The following is a 21,136-nucleotide window of genomic DNA, read 5'->3' as shown; positions in this document are numbered from 1 at the left end:
GGCTCTCAACCTATTACCTCCCACGCGTTTCCAAGCTGCGATACTGACACTTGTGCTCTCAATGGTAAAACACCCAATACAGTACAACATGGTAGTCATGACTTAGAAGCTTATTTTACTAGGCCAGTGCAACTTTTTGGCTATAGGGAAGTAGACAACATTGAAAACATGTAGAAACGCAAGAAAAAAGTTACTAAAGTAAGTCCTATAGTCACGACTAAGGCTACGTTCACACCTGCGCCTTTATTGCATTCGTGGGTTCCAACCCAAAATCCGCTTGAAAAATGCAGAGAGAAAAGTCCTGCAAGCATTTTTCCGCATTTTTTGTGCTTTTTTAGGGAAAGCGGATTAGGTTTCCGTTTTTTAGGTCCCCGAGCGGATGCAGGTGTGAACTTAGCATAGTAAAAGATATAGACTAAGGACAGTACCGAGATGTAGGAGGTGCCAAATGAAGTTTTTCGTGCTATAAAATTAACATTGGCTCTGCATGATATTTGCTCTACTGAAGAGATACGGCGTGGCACGGCACGCAACGCGGATAGTGCAGGAGCTTTACGATAACTAAACTTATTGTTGAAGTATCAATTCATGTAATGTAGTATCCCAATAAATGTGTAATTGGTGGGTTACGATTTGTTACAACTTTACAACCCCATTGTGAGACCCAACCACATAACTTTTGGACATGATATGGCGCTGACATATAGCAGAGCGCAGCTTATATTTCCTACTGATCTGTTGGATTCTCGGCTCCACAACTAAGGTTTCTTATAACATAAGATGTCATGTCTTAGATCCCTGTATACATTACTACCCACCGTATACATAATGGAGGCAATGCATTACCAATAAGTGGAGAATACGGGTAACATTGTAACATTCTTGTAACATTGTACACAAGGATACATGTATCATTGCTGTCAATGTCTATAGGTCTACTGTAAAGCATCCACATAACATAGCGATACAGTAACGTCTGCTTTGTGTCAGCGGCGGCGGACTAGTTGTGGATCACAAATCTGTTTGCGTATGCTTAACCCTATCACCGCCAGTTCTGTATCAATGACAATGCACAAGTACACTAGGCCCTTGCAAAAATTATGTATCAGCAATGATCAATGCCTAGAGATTCCGTTTCAATCTTTAGCCCAAAACGGGGTCTGTGGATGAGTCACTGGTTACTAAGGTGATATGCTAATACTACCTTTGATATGTCTCACATATCCAGGAGGTAAGGCTCATTGGGATTAGTTAGCACGGAATATATTACAATAATTGATTTGCCTTCTGAGCGATTCTTAATCAATGCCTCGACTAGTAGGAAATATCTCTTTTTGGTAAAGTTTATGTTTCTATCTCCTCTGGGGCACACGACCGCGTTGGGATTGACTAGTGCCAGGAACGATCCGGCCAACGTTGTTAACCCTGACGGTAAGGGTTAAAGATTGACTTGTGTGATATTTGCGTCCACTCCGCATCGGTGGCTAATCAATGAAGTTCACATTAAAAGACGCAATGGAGCAGACATCAGTAAAACACAGGCAATTACAAATCTGACTTGGTTTCCTCAAGAAACCCCGAAGCGTTGAATTAATCATTTAGAAACCCTATCAATGGCATTTAAGGAGGGGGCTGGGCCACTGGGGGTGCCAGACACACAGATCATGAGCAAGAATATACACAACACTTTAAAGGGGAAGGGGGTTTTGAATAATAACAACAAACGTCTTACATCTTCCTCCTCACAGTCATGTCGTGGCTGGTACTGATAAGAGGGTCGGGTTTCTTGCGGTGGGCGTGAGGTCTTCCCAGCATTGTCCTCTTCGGCGTTCTGGCCACCCAAAAGGTGACTTGCCTCAGGTGGCATAGGGAAAGATCTGTTGGTGTTTATCTTCCCAGTGAATCTCTGATACAGCGAAGCCATAAGTCAATCCTTTTAGCCACGCAAGGATGGAAAAAAAAAAAAAAAAAGTAAAGCTAGCTGTCTTTTAACCCTTTATTTCAAATCAATGGATAAAGACGGATAAAAAAATTAAAAAACAAGCAAACAGGCCCCACCGGGAGAGACAAAGTAAAAAAAAGCATCCGACAAAGACCTTATGTGATGGCAACTAGCATTTAATAAGAGACAGACCACTGGGGCGAACAGCTTCCCAATCACTCTTCAGCCTGAGGTGTCCGATCAATTGGCTGTGGAGGCGGCATGCCAACAGTCCATAGAGGGGCAGAGTGAAAGGACTCGCAAAGACTCAACACATAATTCAGAGCACGTTGCCTCTTTCCCTTCTCCCTTTGTGTATATGGGGAGAGGGAGGGAGGGGGGGTTGCGAGTATTTTCCTGCTAGGTTTTCACTAATCTTGAAGAGCAACAGCCACCTGATTGAAATGAAGCCGTGGAGTGCGGGAGAGGAGGAGGGTGGGAGTGGGGAGTGAGACAGAAGGAAGTGGGAGGGAGGGAGGGAGGCGTACCAGAGAAGAACTGCATCCCCACTAGCTCTCCGTGGTGCTGAAACCTATTTGCTAATTCTCACCGCATGTCTAGCGCTGGTTAACACTACAGATGTAACCGAGCTTTAGCACACCTCATCGCCATGTCACGATATCTGCAGTTCTACATAGGACTGCAGGTAAACGGTAACTTATCAGGATGCGCAAATAATCAGCTCCATGACAGTTCAGCACTGCTACATCTAGACGTGCGTCTTCTGCCCTCCTCCTCCATTGGCTGCTCCTTGTAATCTCTCATTTCTCTTTCTCGCTCACAATACAAACATGTTGCAGATGATGTGACTGTACGAGCAGCTGCATCAGCATTGAAGGACGCGCCAATTGCACCCGCACGGAAAATGAATAGAATAAGTCATATTGTGACACCAGCCAGTGATGTGTTATGGAAAGGCAAATCATTCGCTGAAACGTGAAATAAAAAAAAAAAGTTTCGCAACTGAATAGGGTTGAATGGAAGTGTCAGCCTCGAGTCACTGGCGTATGTGACAGGGAAAATATCTATTCAGCACTTTCTGCGCAATCATGACAGCAGGTAAAGATGGGAAGACACAGCAAAACTTGGGATGGGGACCCGGCTTTATATCAGGACCACTTCAGAACAGGAGAGGTTTACGAATATTCCCTGAATAGTCAGGGATAATGCACATAGTGATGTCATAATAGTGATCACAAAGTATAACGCAGGAGCTACACAACTGTGATGTCATAGCACAGGCATAAGCTAAACACTGCCAGTACAGAACAGGAATCATACAACAGTGATGGCACAATAAGGGAATTATACAATAGTGATGTCACAGTACAGATGAAGGCTACACAATGATGTCACAGAACAGGCAGACATAATCTACATAGTGTCAATACAGAACAGGAATCATACATCAGTGGTGTCACAGTACAGGCATTGTACAATAGTGATGTCACAGTACAGATGAAGGCTACACAATGATGTCACAGAACAGGCAGGCATAATCTATACAGAGTCAATACAGAACAGGAATCATACATCAGTGGTGTCACAGTACAAGATACAACGGTGATGTCACAGTACAGGAATTGTACAATAGTGATGTCACAGTACAGGCATAATCTACACATTAATGTCAAAGTACAAGATACAACAGTGAGGTCACAGTGAAGAGTAATAAACACTAATGTCACGGTACAGGCATAAGCTACACAGTGTCATTACAACACAGGAATTATACAACAGTGATGTCACAGCACATGAATAATGCACACAGTGATGTTATAGCAAAGGCAGAATCTACACAGTGGTGTCACAGTACAGGGATAATCTACACATTCATGTCACAGTATAGGAATAAACTACACATTGACGCCATAGTACAGGGATAATCCATACATTGACATCACCGTATAGGGATAATAGGGATAGTGATATCACACTACAGGAATTCTACAACAATGATGTCGTGGTATAGGCATAATATATACAGTGATTTCACATGACAAGATTTCAATAACAGTGATATCACGGCACAGGGTAACAAACACTGTGTTGCCACAGTACAGGCATAATTCACACAGTGATGTCACAGAACAGGAAATCTACCATGATGTCATAGTGCAGGGTGATAAACACAGTGATGTCACAGTACAGGCATAACCTTCCAAGTAGCACTACAACACAGGAATTATACAACAGTGATGTCACAGTACTGGCACATGACAACACCTATGAATTCTCTGCAGGTAGATTATACATTACCATAGAAAATGTAAATGAAGTGAAGTGCCCAAATACAGATAGAGCAACCACTAAGCAAATGTTAGGCACTCAATCACTGTTTTTAATGAATTAGAGAATCTTTACTTCTTCTGGCTGACCATGGTTGTCGGAGTTGGGGGGAACTTGGAATTTGTGGTTTGGCCTACCAACTCCACAGTCCTGTTAGCAAGTAGGAGACACACAGCTCAGGAGCAGGTACAGTATAGATAGGTGCTAATGGGGCACTATACATCTATCTCTGGCTCACCCTTGTACCATGAGAACGGGGTTCTGTGATACTCTGGATACAAGTATATATGTTAAAGAGGTGGGCTACTTGTATATATAACTCTACTTTATGGAAGGTGTTGAATACTCGGCTTTTACCACTACACCCATAATCTACTGTGTAATGGAAAGTTAAATACATGGTCTCCTCCTCTGCAAAGTGCTAGTTGGGTGAAATGGGGTCCCCATTATCCAGATAGGGTGAGTCTGGGAAGTGGACGATGCACCTGTGTCATCTGGCTCCATCTGCAATTTGTTCAGTTGTTGGCACCAGTTCATAGAAAGGTTATTGTAGAGTTGGAAAAGGTTCAATGGAGGGTCAAAAAACTGGTAAGGGGTCTGGAAGACCTTTGTAATGTTAAATCTGTTTAGTCTGGAGAAGGAGTTTAAAGGGAGATATGATAAACCTGTATAAATATATAAATGACCCATATAGGAAACATGGGGAAAAACGGTTCCCTCCGTCTACAGAAAAAAAAAAAAAAAAAAAGTTTAATCCCAAGAGCTGACAAGACTTCTTCATTGTAAGGACTGTGAATCTATGGAATAGCCTTCCCAGGAGCTGCTCACAGCAGTCACAGTTTACAGTTTCAAACCAAGACTAGATGCCTTTTTAGAGCAAAATAGCATTGCTGGTTATAGGAATGTATAGACTGTCATGACCTTTCCAATCCAATGGTTAAACTTGTTGGACATATAGTATGTATTTTTTTCAACCGTACTATCTGTGTAGCATAACAGACATTTAATGGAATATACTTGTGATACGCCACGTCTCAATTGCTCATGTTTGTAGCTAGTCAAAAGAAGAGAATGAATATGTCTGCACACATTAGGGCCTATTTACTGTAATTTTGCCGCAATGAGTGATATCCTAGTATGTATTCTTACTATAGAGGACCCCGTATTCGTTCTCAGGGGGTATGCTTCTCAAGCTCCGGAACTGATTTAGCATTAATAGAATTCTATACAACTTTTCCAAGTTTTGGATTTTGGTAATTGCAAAATTTGGGGGATTTGTCCTGCACTAATTGCTGAAAATAGAATCTACCATTTTACAGATCAGAACAAGATGGAAAAGAATCCCATGACCTGAAGTGACAGCCTGTGATGCCTTGCAGACAGCCTTCCCTCTTGCATGGCTAATCTTGAAGGACTGTAGGTGTTGCTGGCACTGTCACATTACTAATGCTGTCATGGAGTTAAGTCTAGGGCTACGACGTTCAGGCCAGTGACTCTGGTCATGCTCATTGGTCACATGACCATGCTAAAGTTCAGTCCCCTGGGACTGAGCTGCAATACCAAGCACAAACACTATACAATGTATGGTCCTGTGCTTTGAAAGTAGTGAAGAGACTACAGCTATCAATATCAGAACCGTTAAAGCTCTTGAATGGGGTTGAACACAGTCTCAGAGTGTCGTACACAACATTAAATTCAGAGCAAATATATTCAAGCCAAAGCTAAAACTTGCTAAAATGTGATGCTTATAAATAGATCCCGCTCGATGCACCCGAGAAGGTATTGCATAGGGCTCTCTATGTAAGATGTTTATAGGGCCTTTTTTACCCATAGATCACAATATTTCATGGCATTTAGGGTTGAAAAACTTGAAATTAAGTTACTGAATTTCTAATAAAACAGATTATAATGGAAAAAGAATATTATTATTCACTAACGGTCTATTCCCATCCTTACCCCATACCCTACAAATATACCGAAATCAATAAAATATTATGGGACACATTTATAGAAGTAATTTGCATTATTGAATTATGGCAGACCATTTCTATATCTAGTATATATTAATATGGTCTTTGGATATTATTTTTTCCTTGCCTTTCGGTTTTTGTTGGTATGGTTCCTATAAAACAATTTTTTTTTAATGTAGATTGTGGGCCGCATATAGGGCTCACAATGTATATTTTTCCCTATCAGTATGTCTTCGTAGAATCGGAGGAAATCCATGCAAGCACGGGGAGAGCATACAAGTTGTTCCTGGCAGGATTCGAACCCAGGACTCCAGCGCTGCAAGGCTGCAGTACTAACCACTGAGCCACCGTGTTGCCCCCTATAAAGCAATCTTATGTAGTCAAAAATACTGCAGGTCCTCTGACCATGTTGGCTCAGACTCTATAGATGTATTGTAGAAGGTTTTTATTGCAGTGGAGAGAGACATAAAGATGAATATGAGACAGTTTAGTAATTACAAAGGGAATAAGTAAACTAGGCGGATATTTTATGGAGATCTTTAATTCTACTTACTGGAACGTATCATGGAGCGCTCTGCGCGGTGCTGCTGCCATTTACTGCAATGCCCTACATTCTGTACTTCAGTGATTGATTTTGGCAGGATACATAGAACTGTATAGCATTAGCACCAGATTCTTGATTTTCAGAATATGGCACAAAATGGATAACATGTGTCTTACTATCTCGGATTGAATAATTGCTACAAGACTAAATGTGTTATAAAATACCATAGGATTGATGAATATGATTTTATTATGGCTTTGTCCAAGCATTATGGCACAATAAACATCCATGGGTCCATGCTCCATATGTAATAGGGTTTTTTTTTCTCCTCTCAGATTGTAGGCCATATTCTGTTGGGTTACAGTAGGTATAAAAGTAATATAGGGCTGTATCAGAGTGACCATAACCAGGGGTGTAGTTATAGGGAGTTCAGAGGCAGCAATGACTACCGGGCCCTAGAGCCTGAGGGGGGCCCAAAAGCCACCAATAATATAGATAACACTTGGAAAGTGAGGGCCAAATTACACATTTTGCATTGGGGCCCAGGAGCTATGAGATATGCCTCTGCCCATGGCTCCATAGTATTGAACCATTGGGGCATGAACTGCATTTTAGGATCTTTGTTTCACAGTAAGGCTATGTACCTATGTACAAAGTCACATTGGGAGTATGTACCAATGTGTACCAATTATTTGTTGTGCATTTTAATACAAATCCCCTGCAAAATCCACAATAAATCTTCTGCCCTGTCTGTGTAGAGACCAGTGTCCTGCCATTCCCTCTACCTATACTGAACATTTGGGGCTCCTGGCTTGGATCACCTCCACAACGTCCGACCTATCCAATGACAGGGCAGCCAAACTACTTACTCAACCATGAGAAATACCATCTGCACACACAGGCACATTGTCACAGGTTCACATCAGTTGCTCACTAGTAAGAAACAGTCAGGATCAACATCAGCGGAACACTTGACAGACACAGAACACTTCTTAAAGTGTGAGGACAGCGGTCCTGTGGTATAGACAGCAATTGTCTTCACAACGCGACTTCAAGGATGCAACACACAAAGATTGTATGTGCTGTGGCACCAAAAGATGCAACCAAGTTTTGTATAGCAACCATGCTGTAATGTTGAGAACTTGGCTTCATCCATTAGCTCTCCACACTATTGACTTTCAGGACCAAATTTTAACAGTTCATTTTTGAGGATGGAGGCAGTGCTTGTGCATTAGAATGACTGCTTTGGAAAGCACAAGATTAGAGATGAGCGAGTACTGTTGGGATCAGCCGATCCGAACAGCACGCTCCATAGAAATGAATGGATGCACCTGGTACTTCCGCTTTGACGGCGGCCGGCCGCTTAACCCCCCACGTGCCGGCTACGTCCATTCATTTCTATGCGAGCGTGCTGTTCAGATCAGCTGATCCGAACAGTACTCGCTCATCTCTACACAAGATGTGTCTCAGGGTACATAAGCCTGGGCCGTAGCATCATGAGTAGTGGAGACCACCATCAGGGCTGTGGGAAGTGTAGTTTTCACTGCAACTTCCATCTGCCTATTGGCCTCCGATACATTAAATTTTGGCTCAATCTCCTGATGATCCTTTTGAAGAGAAACGCGTTGATATATACTTTTGTGGTATTACTCTCCTCTCTAGATTTACTAGGCAGTGTCCAGCAAGTCTTTGTGATCTCCTAAATTGGGGGATCATCTAAGCTTTCTTTTTTTTTTTTCAAGTTTTATTGAACGTTTTTGAAATTTTATCATCTAAGCTTTCTTAATAGGCATTAAATGTTGCCTCTAGCTGGACTTCTAGACCGTGCTCCATGGTGCACTGATCAGGCTAGCCAGGGATACACTTCTCAGGGGTCATTTTTCCCTCAGGAGTTACTAGGCAGTACTCAGCAAACTTTGATCTCCTAAATTGGGAGATTTTCATAGGTGTTACACTGGACATTGACTGATGTCTCTAGCACAGGGGTCCTCAACCGCCGGTCAGCGGACCAGTACCGGGCCGCGGGGCATGTTGCACCTGTCCGCGGCGAGGAGTCAGCAGCAGCTGTGGAGCCCGCAAGTGCCAGGGGTTGAGCCAGGACCCACGAGCCGGCTCCACAACACTGACGCTTGGTTGTTGCTCATCGGGATAAGGTGAGCAAAGTACAGGGTTGAGCCGGGACCGGCTGTATGTCCGAGATTCTAGTACTATGCAGGACATGCAGCGGGTCTTGGCTCCACCCCACACTCGCCTACCAAACTTTGGGCAACTACATTACACGTCACTTGTCCCTGTGACGTGTAATGTAGCTGTAGTGAGGCTGTAGTGATGTTAATAGCAGCATTAGGAGTGATATCCATCATCAGTATCCATCTTTATAACAGTGTCTGTCATCAGTAGCCATCTTCATAACCTGCAGTGCCTGTCATCAGTAATCTACACCCCCACGCTTAACCCTGCTCCAACCACACCCCTTCCCGCCTCCATCCACACCCCTTCCCGCCCCCACCGGGCCATAGAAAAATTATATTGCTGAAACTGGTCCCTGGTGGAAAAAAAGTTGGGGACCATTGCTCTAGCAGATATGCAGTGTTGTATGATCTGAATGGATCTGGCTGGTTATCATGCCGACACATTTTGTTACATTGAGCAGCTTAACAGTCTCCAATTACAGGCTATATTTATTGTCATAACTACTATGTAGCAATTTCTATACACCAGATGGAACATGTTTGAGTGGCGCTTTTTCCTCTCATAAGGGGCATTACATATCTTTAGCTTTGCTCCTAGCACATATTTTGTTGTTCAGCTATGGCATAGGGCCCTATCCTATAATGCATATTATTTTATTTGTGTACATCCCAATACAAGAGGAACAGAAGAGTAAAAGGAGCTCATTGATACTGTACAGAAATAACCAAATATTCTACCTTCAATCTAGAAATGATAAAATTTATTAATCTCTTGGTTAATCAGCAGGATCTTTCCAGTACTCAGAATATAGAGACATAATCCTATAAGACAAGGATGGATAATATCTCTAATACAGAAGCGTCGTATCCGGGAGAGGCAAAGTCAACACAGTTTATAAATGAAACGTATGTAAATGGTAGGCAAAGTATGGAAACCACATATGGGCATGTAAAGGATGTTGTTCTTATTAACTGTATAGGAATATACTCTATATATTGATTTTAAGTATATGGACTTAAAGGAACACTACACACAGAAAATGCACAAACAATGAATAATATCTTCATCCTTTCTTATTTTATCTCATATTCAAGCTGAAAGTGAGTTATACATAAAGAAATATTTTGAGTATTTCTGGAGATCAGTTGTAGCTCACCTCCTCCCCTGGTTTCTCCACCCACTTCACTAAGCCCCACCCCTCAGTAGAAGCTGAAAATGGAACAGCAGCATATTAAAGGGATCCTATCACTCAGACATGATTTTTTCTAAGTACCACGTCGGAATAGCCTTAAGAAAGGCTATTCATCTCCTACCTTTTGTCGTCTTCTGCGCGCTGCCGTTTGCCTACAATCCTGATTCTTGTCGGTATGCTAATGAGCTCTCTCAATGCTAATGAGCATTGGGGGCGTCCCCAATGCTGCGAGAGAACTCTCCAGCGCCGCCTCCTCTTCTTCAGCTGCATCATCTTCAGCCTCTTCTTCCAGCGGCGTCTTCTTACTTCTAGACCTCGGGCAGAGCAGACTACGCATGCCCACAGGCCACGAAAAAATGGCCTCTTGCACAGTATTGGAAGTGGCCATTTTCTCGTTGCCTGTGTGCATGCGCAGTCTGCTCTGCTCAAGGCCCGAGGTCTAATAGTTACAAGCCACCGCTGGAAGAAGAGGCTAAAGATGATGCTACTGAAGAGGAGGAGGCGGCGCTGGAGAGAGTTCTCTCGCAGCATTGGGGATGCCCCCAGTGCTGTCTGAGTGCTGGGGCTCGCCCCCAGTGCTGCGAGAGAGCTCATTAGCATACCGACAAAAAACGGGATTGTAAGCGAATGGTGGCGTGGAGAAGACGACGAAAGGTAGGAGACGAATAGCCTTTCTTAAGGCTATTCCCACGTGGTATTTAGAAAAAAATCATGTCTAAGTGATAGGATCCCTTTAACCCCTGAGTTCTCAGAAGGATTTCTGGTTATAGCTGGATGTTGCAGACAGACTAAAGCAAAACTATTTTGGGTTATTTTTATCAAGCTTGAATGTTTTTAGAGACAGAAGTTGAGGATTGTTTTTAATGAATTTATAAAATAAAACAGCTGAGTTTAGGACAGATTATACTAACACTTCAGTAGTTACATTCAGCAGTTATACATCACAAATGGGCAGAAATATCTACATTGACTTTATGTTTCTATATGCTTAGGTAGGGTTGTAATGGCATACACAGTAGTCACAGGCCAAGGGACACTTGATTTCTAGGTTATAGTATCAGGGTGTAGAAGTCCTATGGTCAATACTCACTCAATACTCTGTAAAAAACAAACAAAAAATAACTTGATAGTCTCCAGTAGTTGATACCTTTTTAATGGCTAACTAATAATGATGACAGATTACAACATTTCAGAACTCTCGGCTCTTTTCTCAAGTAAATTTAAAAACCATCTCTGAAGGATGCATATTTAAGTACAAAAGGACACATAAGGATAGAATTCTAGGAGGAAGGGGGGGTAGAGAGTTATTAGTTATTGGTAGAAACAATGTAAACAATTCCAGGTTCTTATCAGTTCTCAGGTCAGTGATTACTGTAAGATGCCATAAACCCATGTACCAGATTTACCCAGATTTAACCCCTTCTCCAGTGTTTGAAGCAGGGTTATAAGTTTATACTCATAAATCCGTCACTCTTTCCTTGATTTAAAATTCCCTCTTAAAACCAAAATTTTCATGTGATTGGTGATATTATGATCCTCATTGCAGAAATGTTTTGACACGGGAAGGTCCATTCTCCATTCTGTAATTGTATGGTGATGTGAGTTCATCCGCATTCTAAGCTGCTGTCCGGTCTCTCCAACATACAGATTTTCAGTGGAACATTTGGTACACATTATTAATAGAGATGAGCGAACACTAAAATGTTCGAGGTTCGAAATTCGATTCGAACAGCCGCTCACTGTTTGAGTGTTCGAATGGGTTTCGAACCCCATTATAGTCTATGGGGAACATAAACTCGTTAAGGGGGAAACCCAAATTCGTGTCTGGAGGGTCACCAAGTCCACTATGACACCCCAGGAAATTATACCAACACCCTGGAATGACACTGGGACAGCAGGGGAAGCATGTCTGGGGGCATAAAAGTCACTTTATTTCATGGAAATCCCTGTCAGTTTGCGATTTTCGCAAGCTAACTTTTCCCCATAGAAATGCATTGGCCAGTGCTGATTGGCCAGAGTACGGAACTCGACCAATCAGCGCTGGCTCTGCTGGAGGAGGCGGAGTCTAAGATCGCTCCACACCAGTCTCCATTCAGGTCCGACCTTAGACTCCGCCTCCTCCGGCAGAGCCAGCGCTGATTGGCCGAAGGCTGGCCAATGCATTCCTATGCGAATGCAGAGACTTAGCAGTGCTGAGTCAGTTTTGCTCAACTACACATCTGATGCACACTCGGCACTGCTACATCAGATGTAGCAATCTGATGTAGCAGAGCCGAGGGTGCACTAGAACCCCTGTGCAAACTCAGTTCACGCTAATAGAATGCATTGGCCAGCGCTGATTGGCCAATGCATTCTATTAGCCCGATGAAGTAGAGCTGAATGTGTGTGCTAAGCACACACATTCAGCACTGCTTCATCATGCCAATACAATGCATTAGCCAGTGCTGATTGGCCAGAGTACGGAATTCGGCCAATCAGCGCTGGCTCTGCTGGAGGAGGCGGAGTCTAAGGTCGGACCTGAATGGAGACTGGTGTGGAGCGATCTTAGACTCCGCCTCCTCCAGCAGAGCCAGCGCTGATTGGCCGAATTCCGTACTCTGGCCAATCAGCGCTGGCCAATGCATTCTATTAGCCCGATGAAGTAGAGCTGAATGTGTGTGCTAAGCACACACATTCAGCACTGCTTCATCACGCCAATACAATGCATTAGCCAGTGCTGATTGGCCAGAGTACGGAACTCGACCAATCAGCGCTGGCTCTGCTGGAGGAGGCAGAGTCTAAGATCGCTCCACACCAGTCTCCATTCAGGTCCGACCTTAGACTCCGCCTCCTCCAGCAGAGCCAGCGCTGATTGGCCGAATTCCGTACTCTGGCCAATCAGCGCTGGCCAATGCATTCTATTAGCCCGATGAAATAGAGCTGAATGTGTGTGCTAAGCACACACACATTCAGCACTGCTTCATCACGCCAATACAATGCATTAGCCAGTGCTGATTGGCCAGAGTACGGAACTCGACCAATCAGCGCTGGCTCTGCTGGAGGAGGCGGAGTCTAAGATCGCTCCACACCAGTCTCCATTCAGGTCCGACCTTAGACTCCGCCTCCTCCAGTAGAGCCAGCGCTGATTGGCCGAATTCCGTACTCTGGCCAATCAGCACTGGCTAATGCATTGTATTGGCGTGATGAAGCAGTGCTGAATGTGTGTGCTTAGCACACACATTCAGCTCTACTTCATCGGGCTAATAGAATGCATTGGCCAATCAGCGCTGGCCAATGCATTCTATTAGCGTGAACTGAGTTTGCACAGGGGTTCTAGTGCACCCTCGGCTCTGCTACATCAGATTGCTACATCTGATGTAGCAGTGCCGAGTGTGCATCAGATGTGTAGTTGAGCAAAACTGACTCAGCACTGCTAAGTCTCTGCATTCGCATAGGAATGCATTGGCCAGCCTTCGGCCAATCAGCGCTGGCTCTGCCGGAGGAGGCGGAGTCTAAGGTCGGACCTGAATGGAGACTGGTGTGGAGCGATCTTAGACTCCGCCTCCTCCAGCAGAGCCAGCGCTGATTGGTCGAGTTCCGTACTCTGGCCAATCAGCGCTGGCCAATGCATTCTATTAGCCCGATGAAGTAGAGCTGAATGTGTGTGCTTAGCACACACATTCAGCTCTACTTCATCAGGCTAATAGAATACATTGGCCAATCAGCGCTGGCCAATGCATTCTATTAGCTTGATGAAGCAGAGTGAGGGTTCAAGTGCACCCTCGGCTCTCCTACATCAGAGCCGAGGGTGCGCTTGAACCCTTGTGCAGCCTCGGCTCTGCTACATCAGAGCCGAGGGTGCGCTTGAACCCTTGTGCACACTCTGCTTCATCAAGCTAATAGAATGCATTGGCCAGCACTGATTGGCCAGAGTACGGAATTCGGCCAATCAGCGCTGGCCAATGCATCCCTATGGGAAAAAGTTTATCTCACAAAAATCACAATTACACACCCGATAGAGCCCCAAAAAGTTATTTTTAATAACATTCCCCCCTAAATAAAGGTTCTCCCTAGCTATCCCTGCCTGTACAGCTATCCCTGTCTCATAGTCACAAAGTTCACATTCTCATATGACCCGGATTTGAAATCCACTATTCGTCTAAAATGGAGGTCACCTGATTTCGGCAGCCAATGACTTTTTCCAATTTTTTTCAATGCCCCCGGTGTCGTAGTTCCTGTCCCACCTCCCCTGCGCTGTTATTGGTGCAAAAAAGGCGCCAGGGAAGGTGGGAGGGGAATCGAATTTTGGCGCACTTTACCACGCGGTGTTCGATTCGATTCGAACATGGCGAACACCCTGATATCCGATCGAACATGTGTTCGATAGAACACTGTTCGCTCATCTCTAATTATTAAATACACTACATTAGGTGTGTTACAGGTGAACGTACCTGGGATTTTTTATTCCCTGTTAGAGTTTGGTATCTCTATCCTGTCAGTGGTCATTATGTGAGGGCATGTTTTGCACCTTTTCTGTACGCATGGAAATGTTCCTGTGTTAGTTGGAGGTGACAGTGAGCTGCTAATAACCATATTCCTGAGGTTTGGTGGCTGTCTGTAGCACAGGAGAGGGGGGTCTGGAAATATGGATGTTAGACGGTGGTCTTTTTGTAGTAGTGGATGTAATTTGCATGTGATTCCTCTCAGCATCTCCAGGTGTGGGTTATATGTGACAACCAGGGGAACCCGATTGTTTTCCTGTTTGGTATTGTATTTTAATAAATCCGATCTTGGTATTCTGGTGGCCCTGGTGATTTGGTTATCAACTGTCCTTGGATGGTAACCCTGCCTCAAGAATGTGTTTTTGAGGCCTTCAATGTGTTTGTCTCTATCTGCAGGGTTTGAACATATGCGATGGTATCTGATAGCCTGACTGTAGACAATGGAGTTGTTTATGTGTTTAGGATGAAAGCTATCCCATCTTAGGTAGGTTGGTCAGTCAATTGGCTTCTGATACAGCGATGACTGACCAACCTACCTAAGAGTCCCAGGAGTAAATCCCCACCAAACTACCAATTGTGTTATCTAATCTACTTATGTGAAGTCCAAAATGTCTCTTGCTGCCTCCAACTCAAGAACATCCATCAAATCTGCTCCTTCCTCACCCTTGAAACCACAAAGATGCTAGTCCATGTTCTCATTATCTCCCGCTTAGATTACTATAACACTCTTCTCCACGGACTCCAAGTGAATACTCTCACCCAACTCCAGTTCACCATAATAATAATAATAATAATAATAATAATAATAATAATAATAATAATAACAATAATGATGTTGAATACATGTTAGCTTGAAATAAGACATTCCCCCCCCCCCCCCCCCTTCCCGCTCAGCCCATCATCCTGCAATGTCTCAGGGTTATATCTACCTAATCATAAATCTATAACAGTATTTGAGAAAAACAAATCTGATTTGTTTTGTAGCCACAGGCAGACAACATGCTTATCTCCCACCACCACCATCTCTAGCATTGTACATACTGTAGCTCATAAAACAATGGCCAGTGTTTCAGACAGGCTGAACAGATTTAATGTCACCTACAGATGTTACAGGCTCCAAATTATCCTGTGTCATCTGCTGTGAAATGCGGCAACACCTGGTGTGTGAGAGACAGAGAACCGTATCATGAAGCAGCTCAGATCACAGCATGTGCCATGGCTTCTGCTATTTCTAGGTCTGACACAAAGCAAGAAAATGTTGCAAAACAGCAGTAATGTCAAGAAACGTCATGTCCCTGGTCAAATAATGCCATGTCCCTGGTCCAGTAGTGGCATGTTCCTGGTCAAATAATGTTATGTCCCCATCAATACCAACTTACATGTCACATTTAGGGCAAAAGAAGTTTTTAGGCACATATATACATTATTAACAGCTATTTATAGCAGCAGAGGTTTGGTAGAAATAGTATAACAGATTAGTAGTAGTATTAGTAGTAGTAGTAATAGTATCACAGTCTAGTAATAGTAGTAAGACAGTCTAGTGGTAGTAGCAATAGTATTAGAAGTACAGTGTAATAGTAGTATTAGTAGTGGAGTAGTAGTACAGTGTAGTAGTAGTAATGGTAATAATAGTAACAGTAGTGGGGAAGTCTAGTAGAAATAGTAGTAGTAGTAGTAGTAGTAGTAGATTAGTCTACTGATAGTGGCAGTAGTAATATTTGCACAGTTAGTGTAAATAGTTATGGTAGTACAGTCTAGTAATAGTAGCAGTAGTACTAGGATAGTCTAGTAATAGTAACAGCAGTAGTTGTAGTATTAGTAGTAGTAATAGCACAGTGTAGTAGAAATAGTAGTAGGAGGACAGTCTTAGTGATAGCAGTAGTAGTGCTGTCTAGTAGAAATAGTAGTAGGATAGTCTGGTAATAGTAACAATGTTAGTAGTAGTAGTAGTAATAGCACAGTCTAGTAGAAATCGTAGTAGAAGTAAGATAGTCTAGTAATAGTAGCAGTAGTACTAGGATAATCTAATAATAGTAGCAACAGTAGTAGTAGTAGTAGTAGAGGTAGTAGTAGTAGTAGTAGTAGTAATAGCACAGTCTAGTATAAATAGTATTAGTAGCACAGTCTCGTGGTGGTAGTAGTAGTAGTAGAAGTGCTTAGTAGTAGTAGTAGTAGCAGTAGTAGTAGGATAGTCTACTAATAGTAGCAGTAGTAGTAATAGCACAGTCTAGTAGAAATAGTAGAGATGGTCCTACTAGAAATAACAGTAGTAGGACAGTTTAGTGGTAGTAGCAGTAATATTATAAGTACAGTGTAATAGTAATATTAGTAGTAGGGTATTAGTACAGTGTAATAATAGTTGTAATAATAGTAACAGTAATGGGACAGTCTGGTAGAAATAGTAGTAGTAGTATGACAGCGTAGTAGGAGTAGTAGTAGTAGTATTAGAAGTACAGTGTAATAGTATTATTAGTAGTAGAGTAGGATTACAGTGTAGTAGTAGTAGTAGTAGTAGTAGTAATAACAGTGGCAGAGTAGGAGTAGTAGTAGTAGTAGTAGTGGTAGAGTAGTAGTAGTAGTAGTAGTAGTAGTAGTAGTAGTAGTAGTAGTGGTAGAGTAAGAGTAGTAGTAGAGTAGGAGTAGTAGTAAAAAAAAGGAGCAGTAGTAGAGTAGTAGCAATAATAGAGTAGTAGTACAGTGTAGTAGTAGTAATAACAGTGGCAGAGTAGTAGTAGTAGAGTAGGAGTAATGGACAGGGGCATAGCTATAGGGGTTGCAGAAGTAGCAGTTGCTACCAGGAAGGCTGAGGTGGTATAAAGGCCTCTTTACAAAATAATAATACAAATTTTACACTGGGGGCCCAGGAGGATTAAGTTACTCCTCTGGTGGTATTAATGGTAGTAGAGTGTATGTACACTTACCATTACCCTAATTCCCCATCTCCCATGCCCCTCTGCACTCATCAGTAGCAATTGAGCTTTCATGATCCTAAATACGTTCGGGCCCCTTTTTACTTTGGTCCTGGGTTACAATGCTTCCTTCCCAACACAAGTCCGTCAAGTTCTACCTATTATTTTCAAGCTGTGTTGATCCACAGAAAGCAACTACTGTATAAAAGATTTTCTCTCTTGGCTTCAGATATAGAAATCAGAATAAATAGGTGGCCGTATAACAAAGCTGTCTAACATCTTCAGTGAGGGATCACTTCTAACAGACAGCGGCAGACGTTAGACACTGATCTGAACTGGTATTTGGATGTATTTTATTCTATCCAGATATTGTTACATCTACATGTATGTAACTAATAATCTAATAAGATAATTGATCTGATGTAATGGCCGATTAGAGGGACAATTAAAGACCATTCATACATTAATGTCATGCCTGAAGTGTGATGTAAGGAATAAGAATGACAGGTGAAGAGCAGCTTGTGATTAAAGTCTTCTGTGTCATGGAGGATGCGAATAGCCATGTCCTACACAGATACATGAATGCATTTCCATTTTTCGGCAGAGGCTGTAGCCGTCAATCAAAAAAGCTGCTTTGGTATTTTTTTTTGTTGTTGCTTCTGCTGTATAACATTGGTGTTCCTCTAGAATGAACATTTTCCTGTCCCGATAGGGATGAGTTGACCTTTTACCAACTTGATGGATCCTTAAAGGGACTTAGGATTGAACATTATTATTAGATTGGTGACGTTTCCAATGGTGGGGTCAACTTGTGACACCCCCAGTGCAGCTGATCAAAGGGGCTGCAGCATGTGGACCATTGCTGTGAACTCTTTGCTGCTTACCAAACACAGTGCCATATATTATACAGTGGCTGAATTTGGTACTGCAGGTACCCATTCATTTGAATCGGACTGGCCATGTGACAAATAGATGTGATGGTACTGATCTGAGAAGAGGAAATAGAGCCCATCCAAGCGCCCCAAGCTCTTCAAAGAAATAATACTTAGAGGTCCTGGATGTTGGACTTAACCTATATAATATTGATAGTCTATTCTATAGATTGGTCATCAACATTAAAGCCCTTGAAATCCTCTTAGCTATCCTACAGTCTTACTCTTTAATAGCAAAAAACAAAGTGACCATTTCATTCCACACTAATGGCCAAGTAAATGAAGCATTCTTTATCTGCTTATCGTCCCCAAATGACGCTACACTGGATCTGACGCTCAGCTATTGTATACAGCAACAATAAAACCTGATATATGTCAAAAAAATATCTTTATCCAGTGGAAACCAATGAAAACATTACAATATACATTTGGGTACGTGTTTGCTATTCATATAGACAATAACATGGTGTGAACTTAAAGGAAATGCAAATAATAAAACTAAAAAGTGGTATAAAGTGCACTAGACAGTCGCAAGATACACAAGATATATCAGCCAGCATCAGCCACTGTGACAAATCTGGTGTAGGTTTAGACACCCTGTCCATGTTTGCAATCTCTAGCTGTTAGTAAATCTGGGCCAATGATTTTATAAAAGAATCTGTGCAGAAAACATGTATATTCTGCTGCAGATGCAAGCCTTGAATATAGTGCTCATGGACCAGTATATAACAAAGATGATCAAACAAAGCTGGGCTTATAGTCACAGACACTTTGGAGTGCACAGTTCTTGGGCTCATAGGGTTATGGAATAATTCACCTTATATTGTTTACATTCATGTTTTTCTTTAACATGTAGCATATATTTAGGCTTAGCCATTCACCTATAGATAAAGGTGCCTGTATATCCTAAATAGATCTTTCAAAGCCCCCTCCCCCTTCATACACTTACACGATCAGCTTGGTAAAGCATGCATGTGGTCTAAATATGGAAAGAGGAACAAGATTCTATCATTCAACCTATCTATCATGAGAACAGAGAAGGAATGTAAGGGAATTGCTAGTTTTGCAATTCCCTAGCGCTGCTGCTGGAACAGTGGAAGAAGGGGAAGCAAGACAATGAGCCCTGAACTCGGCCCAGCCCCTGTCCCCACCTAATTGCAACAACTGTCCTAATGACAGGAGCAACTGGGTGGCAAAACCCTTCCTAGAAATAAGTGTCACACAGAACAAGACAAGACAAATAACAAATAAGAGGAGTCAGCAAGTTAGGGGTCAAAGCCAGAGGGACAAAGCAGTACAGAATCATAATCCAAAAGGGAAGTCACAAGGAAAGCCAAAGGTCAGAGATCAGTAATACAATAGTAAGAGAAGTAGGAATCTAGTGAGGACAAAGTAACAGGACAGAATCACAATAGCCAGCAAACCTGTGTGGGATGATGACCTGTATATAGGAAGTTCAGAATGAAAAGTATAATAAAAAGTTGTATTTCCAATATGCTTTGTGTATCAATTCCTCATGGTTTTCTAGGTCTTCTCTTGCATTGACACATTGCTTCCAGTGGATAGAAATCAGTCCATGGTCATAAGATGTACAGTCCATGGCCATGAAATATACAGTCCATGGTCATGTGATATGTAGAGAAGAGCGAGCAGTATTCGATCGAATACCTCGCTCCCATAGGAATGCGTGTAAGCGGCCGAACACCTAGGGTTTAAGTGCGTTGAATATTCGATGTATATGTAACTATGTACACCACCTTCTAGTCTCTATGTAACTCTAGTATATCTCCTAAGCCACAGAAGGCAATGTCCCCTCTCTAAGCCCCAACATGCCAACTTTTTAGGAAAAATGCAGGTTGCAAAGGCCAAAAAGTTGCAAATTTGGACAAAAAAATGGTTTTTTGACTATCTCCATAAATTGTCTGAAATTGGTGTCAATTATGGGATGTATTCCATCCAATGACTTTAATAAGAAACGAAAACTGGAATAAAACCTTGTGTAATTCTTACATACACTGTAAAGTCAGGCTGAAAGCCTAAATGTAATATAAGAACATATGGCGGTGGTGATTTATCAGGTTGTATTACGGTAAACAGGTGATAAAGCCGCCAAGGCCCTTCTTATGCTTTATGTGCAGGGAGTAGCAGATACCGGGGAGAGTCGCAATGCTTGAGTAGTTGCGTTCTTCCATTCACAGCTTTGCAGCCAGCTTGGGGAGAGTTTAATTTCTGCAGATACTGAATGGCGAGATATAAAACACACGCACATAACACACACAATGCTGCTCAGCTGTTTCCCAGGATATTAAAATATAAAGGTCTGTTAGCCTTTTGGTGTTTATCCCTTTTGCTGCAGTACTGCGTGCTCCAGCGCCCCTCAGTGGAGAGATAGCCAAACTGTACTGCAAGACTAAACATATATTTATCAAACTGCAATGTGCCGAAGATGATAGGATTTTATACACAACATTACATGAATATGTATGACGTCCACAACTCGAATTCCTCCAGATGACTTTAAAGGCTGCATGAATATGTTAGCTGCGGTGATATTCTTATTTTCTTCATACAAATAGGGCATCACTTGGGATTTGGTGGATGAATATGCATAGCTTTTGTCCTAGGGTGCGGTATGTATTATACAT

At 42.5% G+C, this 21,136-nt stretch overlaps 1 protein-coding gene across 3 annotated transcripts in view; it reads right to left on the bottom strand.

Moving 5' to 3' along the window:
- The window catches only part of DPP6 (dipeptidyl peptidase like 6), a 1,283,113-nt gene that overhangs the window by 877,794 nt on the left and 384,183 nt on the right, over positions 1-21,136 (bottom strand). Inside the window, exon 1 of one of the 3 annotated variants that reach the window (XM_075271527.1) lies at positions 1,733-2,733. The exons of the other annotated variants lie outside the window; for them this stretch is intronic. Coding sequence (XP_075127628.1) covers positions 1,733-1,924 — 192 coding nt within the window. The 5' untranslated portion in view covers positions 1,925-2,733. Of the gene's footprint in view, positions 1-1,732; positions 2,734-21,136 lie in introns of those variants that run through there. 3 annotated transcript variants of the gene reach the window in all.

The sequence above is a fragment of the Leptodactylus fuscus genome, chromosome 4 (assembly GCF_031893055.1).
Source record: "Leptodactylus fuscus isolate aLepFus1 chromosome 4, aLepFus1.hap2, whole genome shotgun sequence".
NCBI lineage: Eukaryota > Metazoa > Chordata > Amphibia > Anura > Leptodactylidae > Leptodactylus > Leptodactylus fuscus.
The sequence above is the reverse complement of the archived record's forward strand: the minus strand, read 5'-3'. Positions and strand labels throughout refer to the sequence as shown.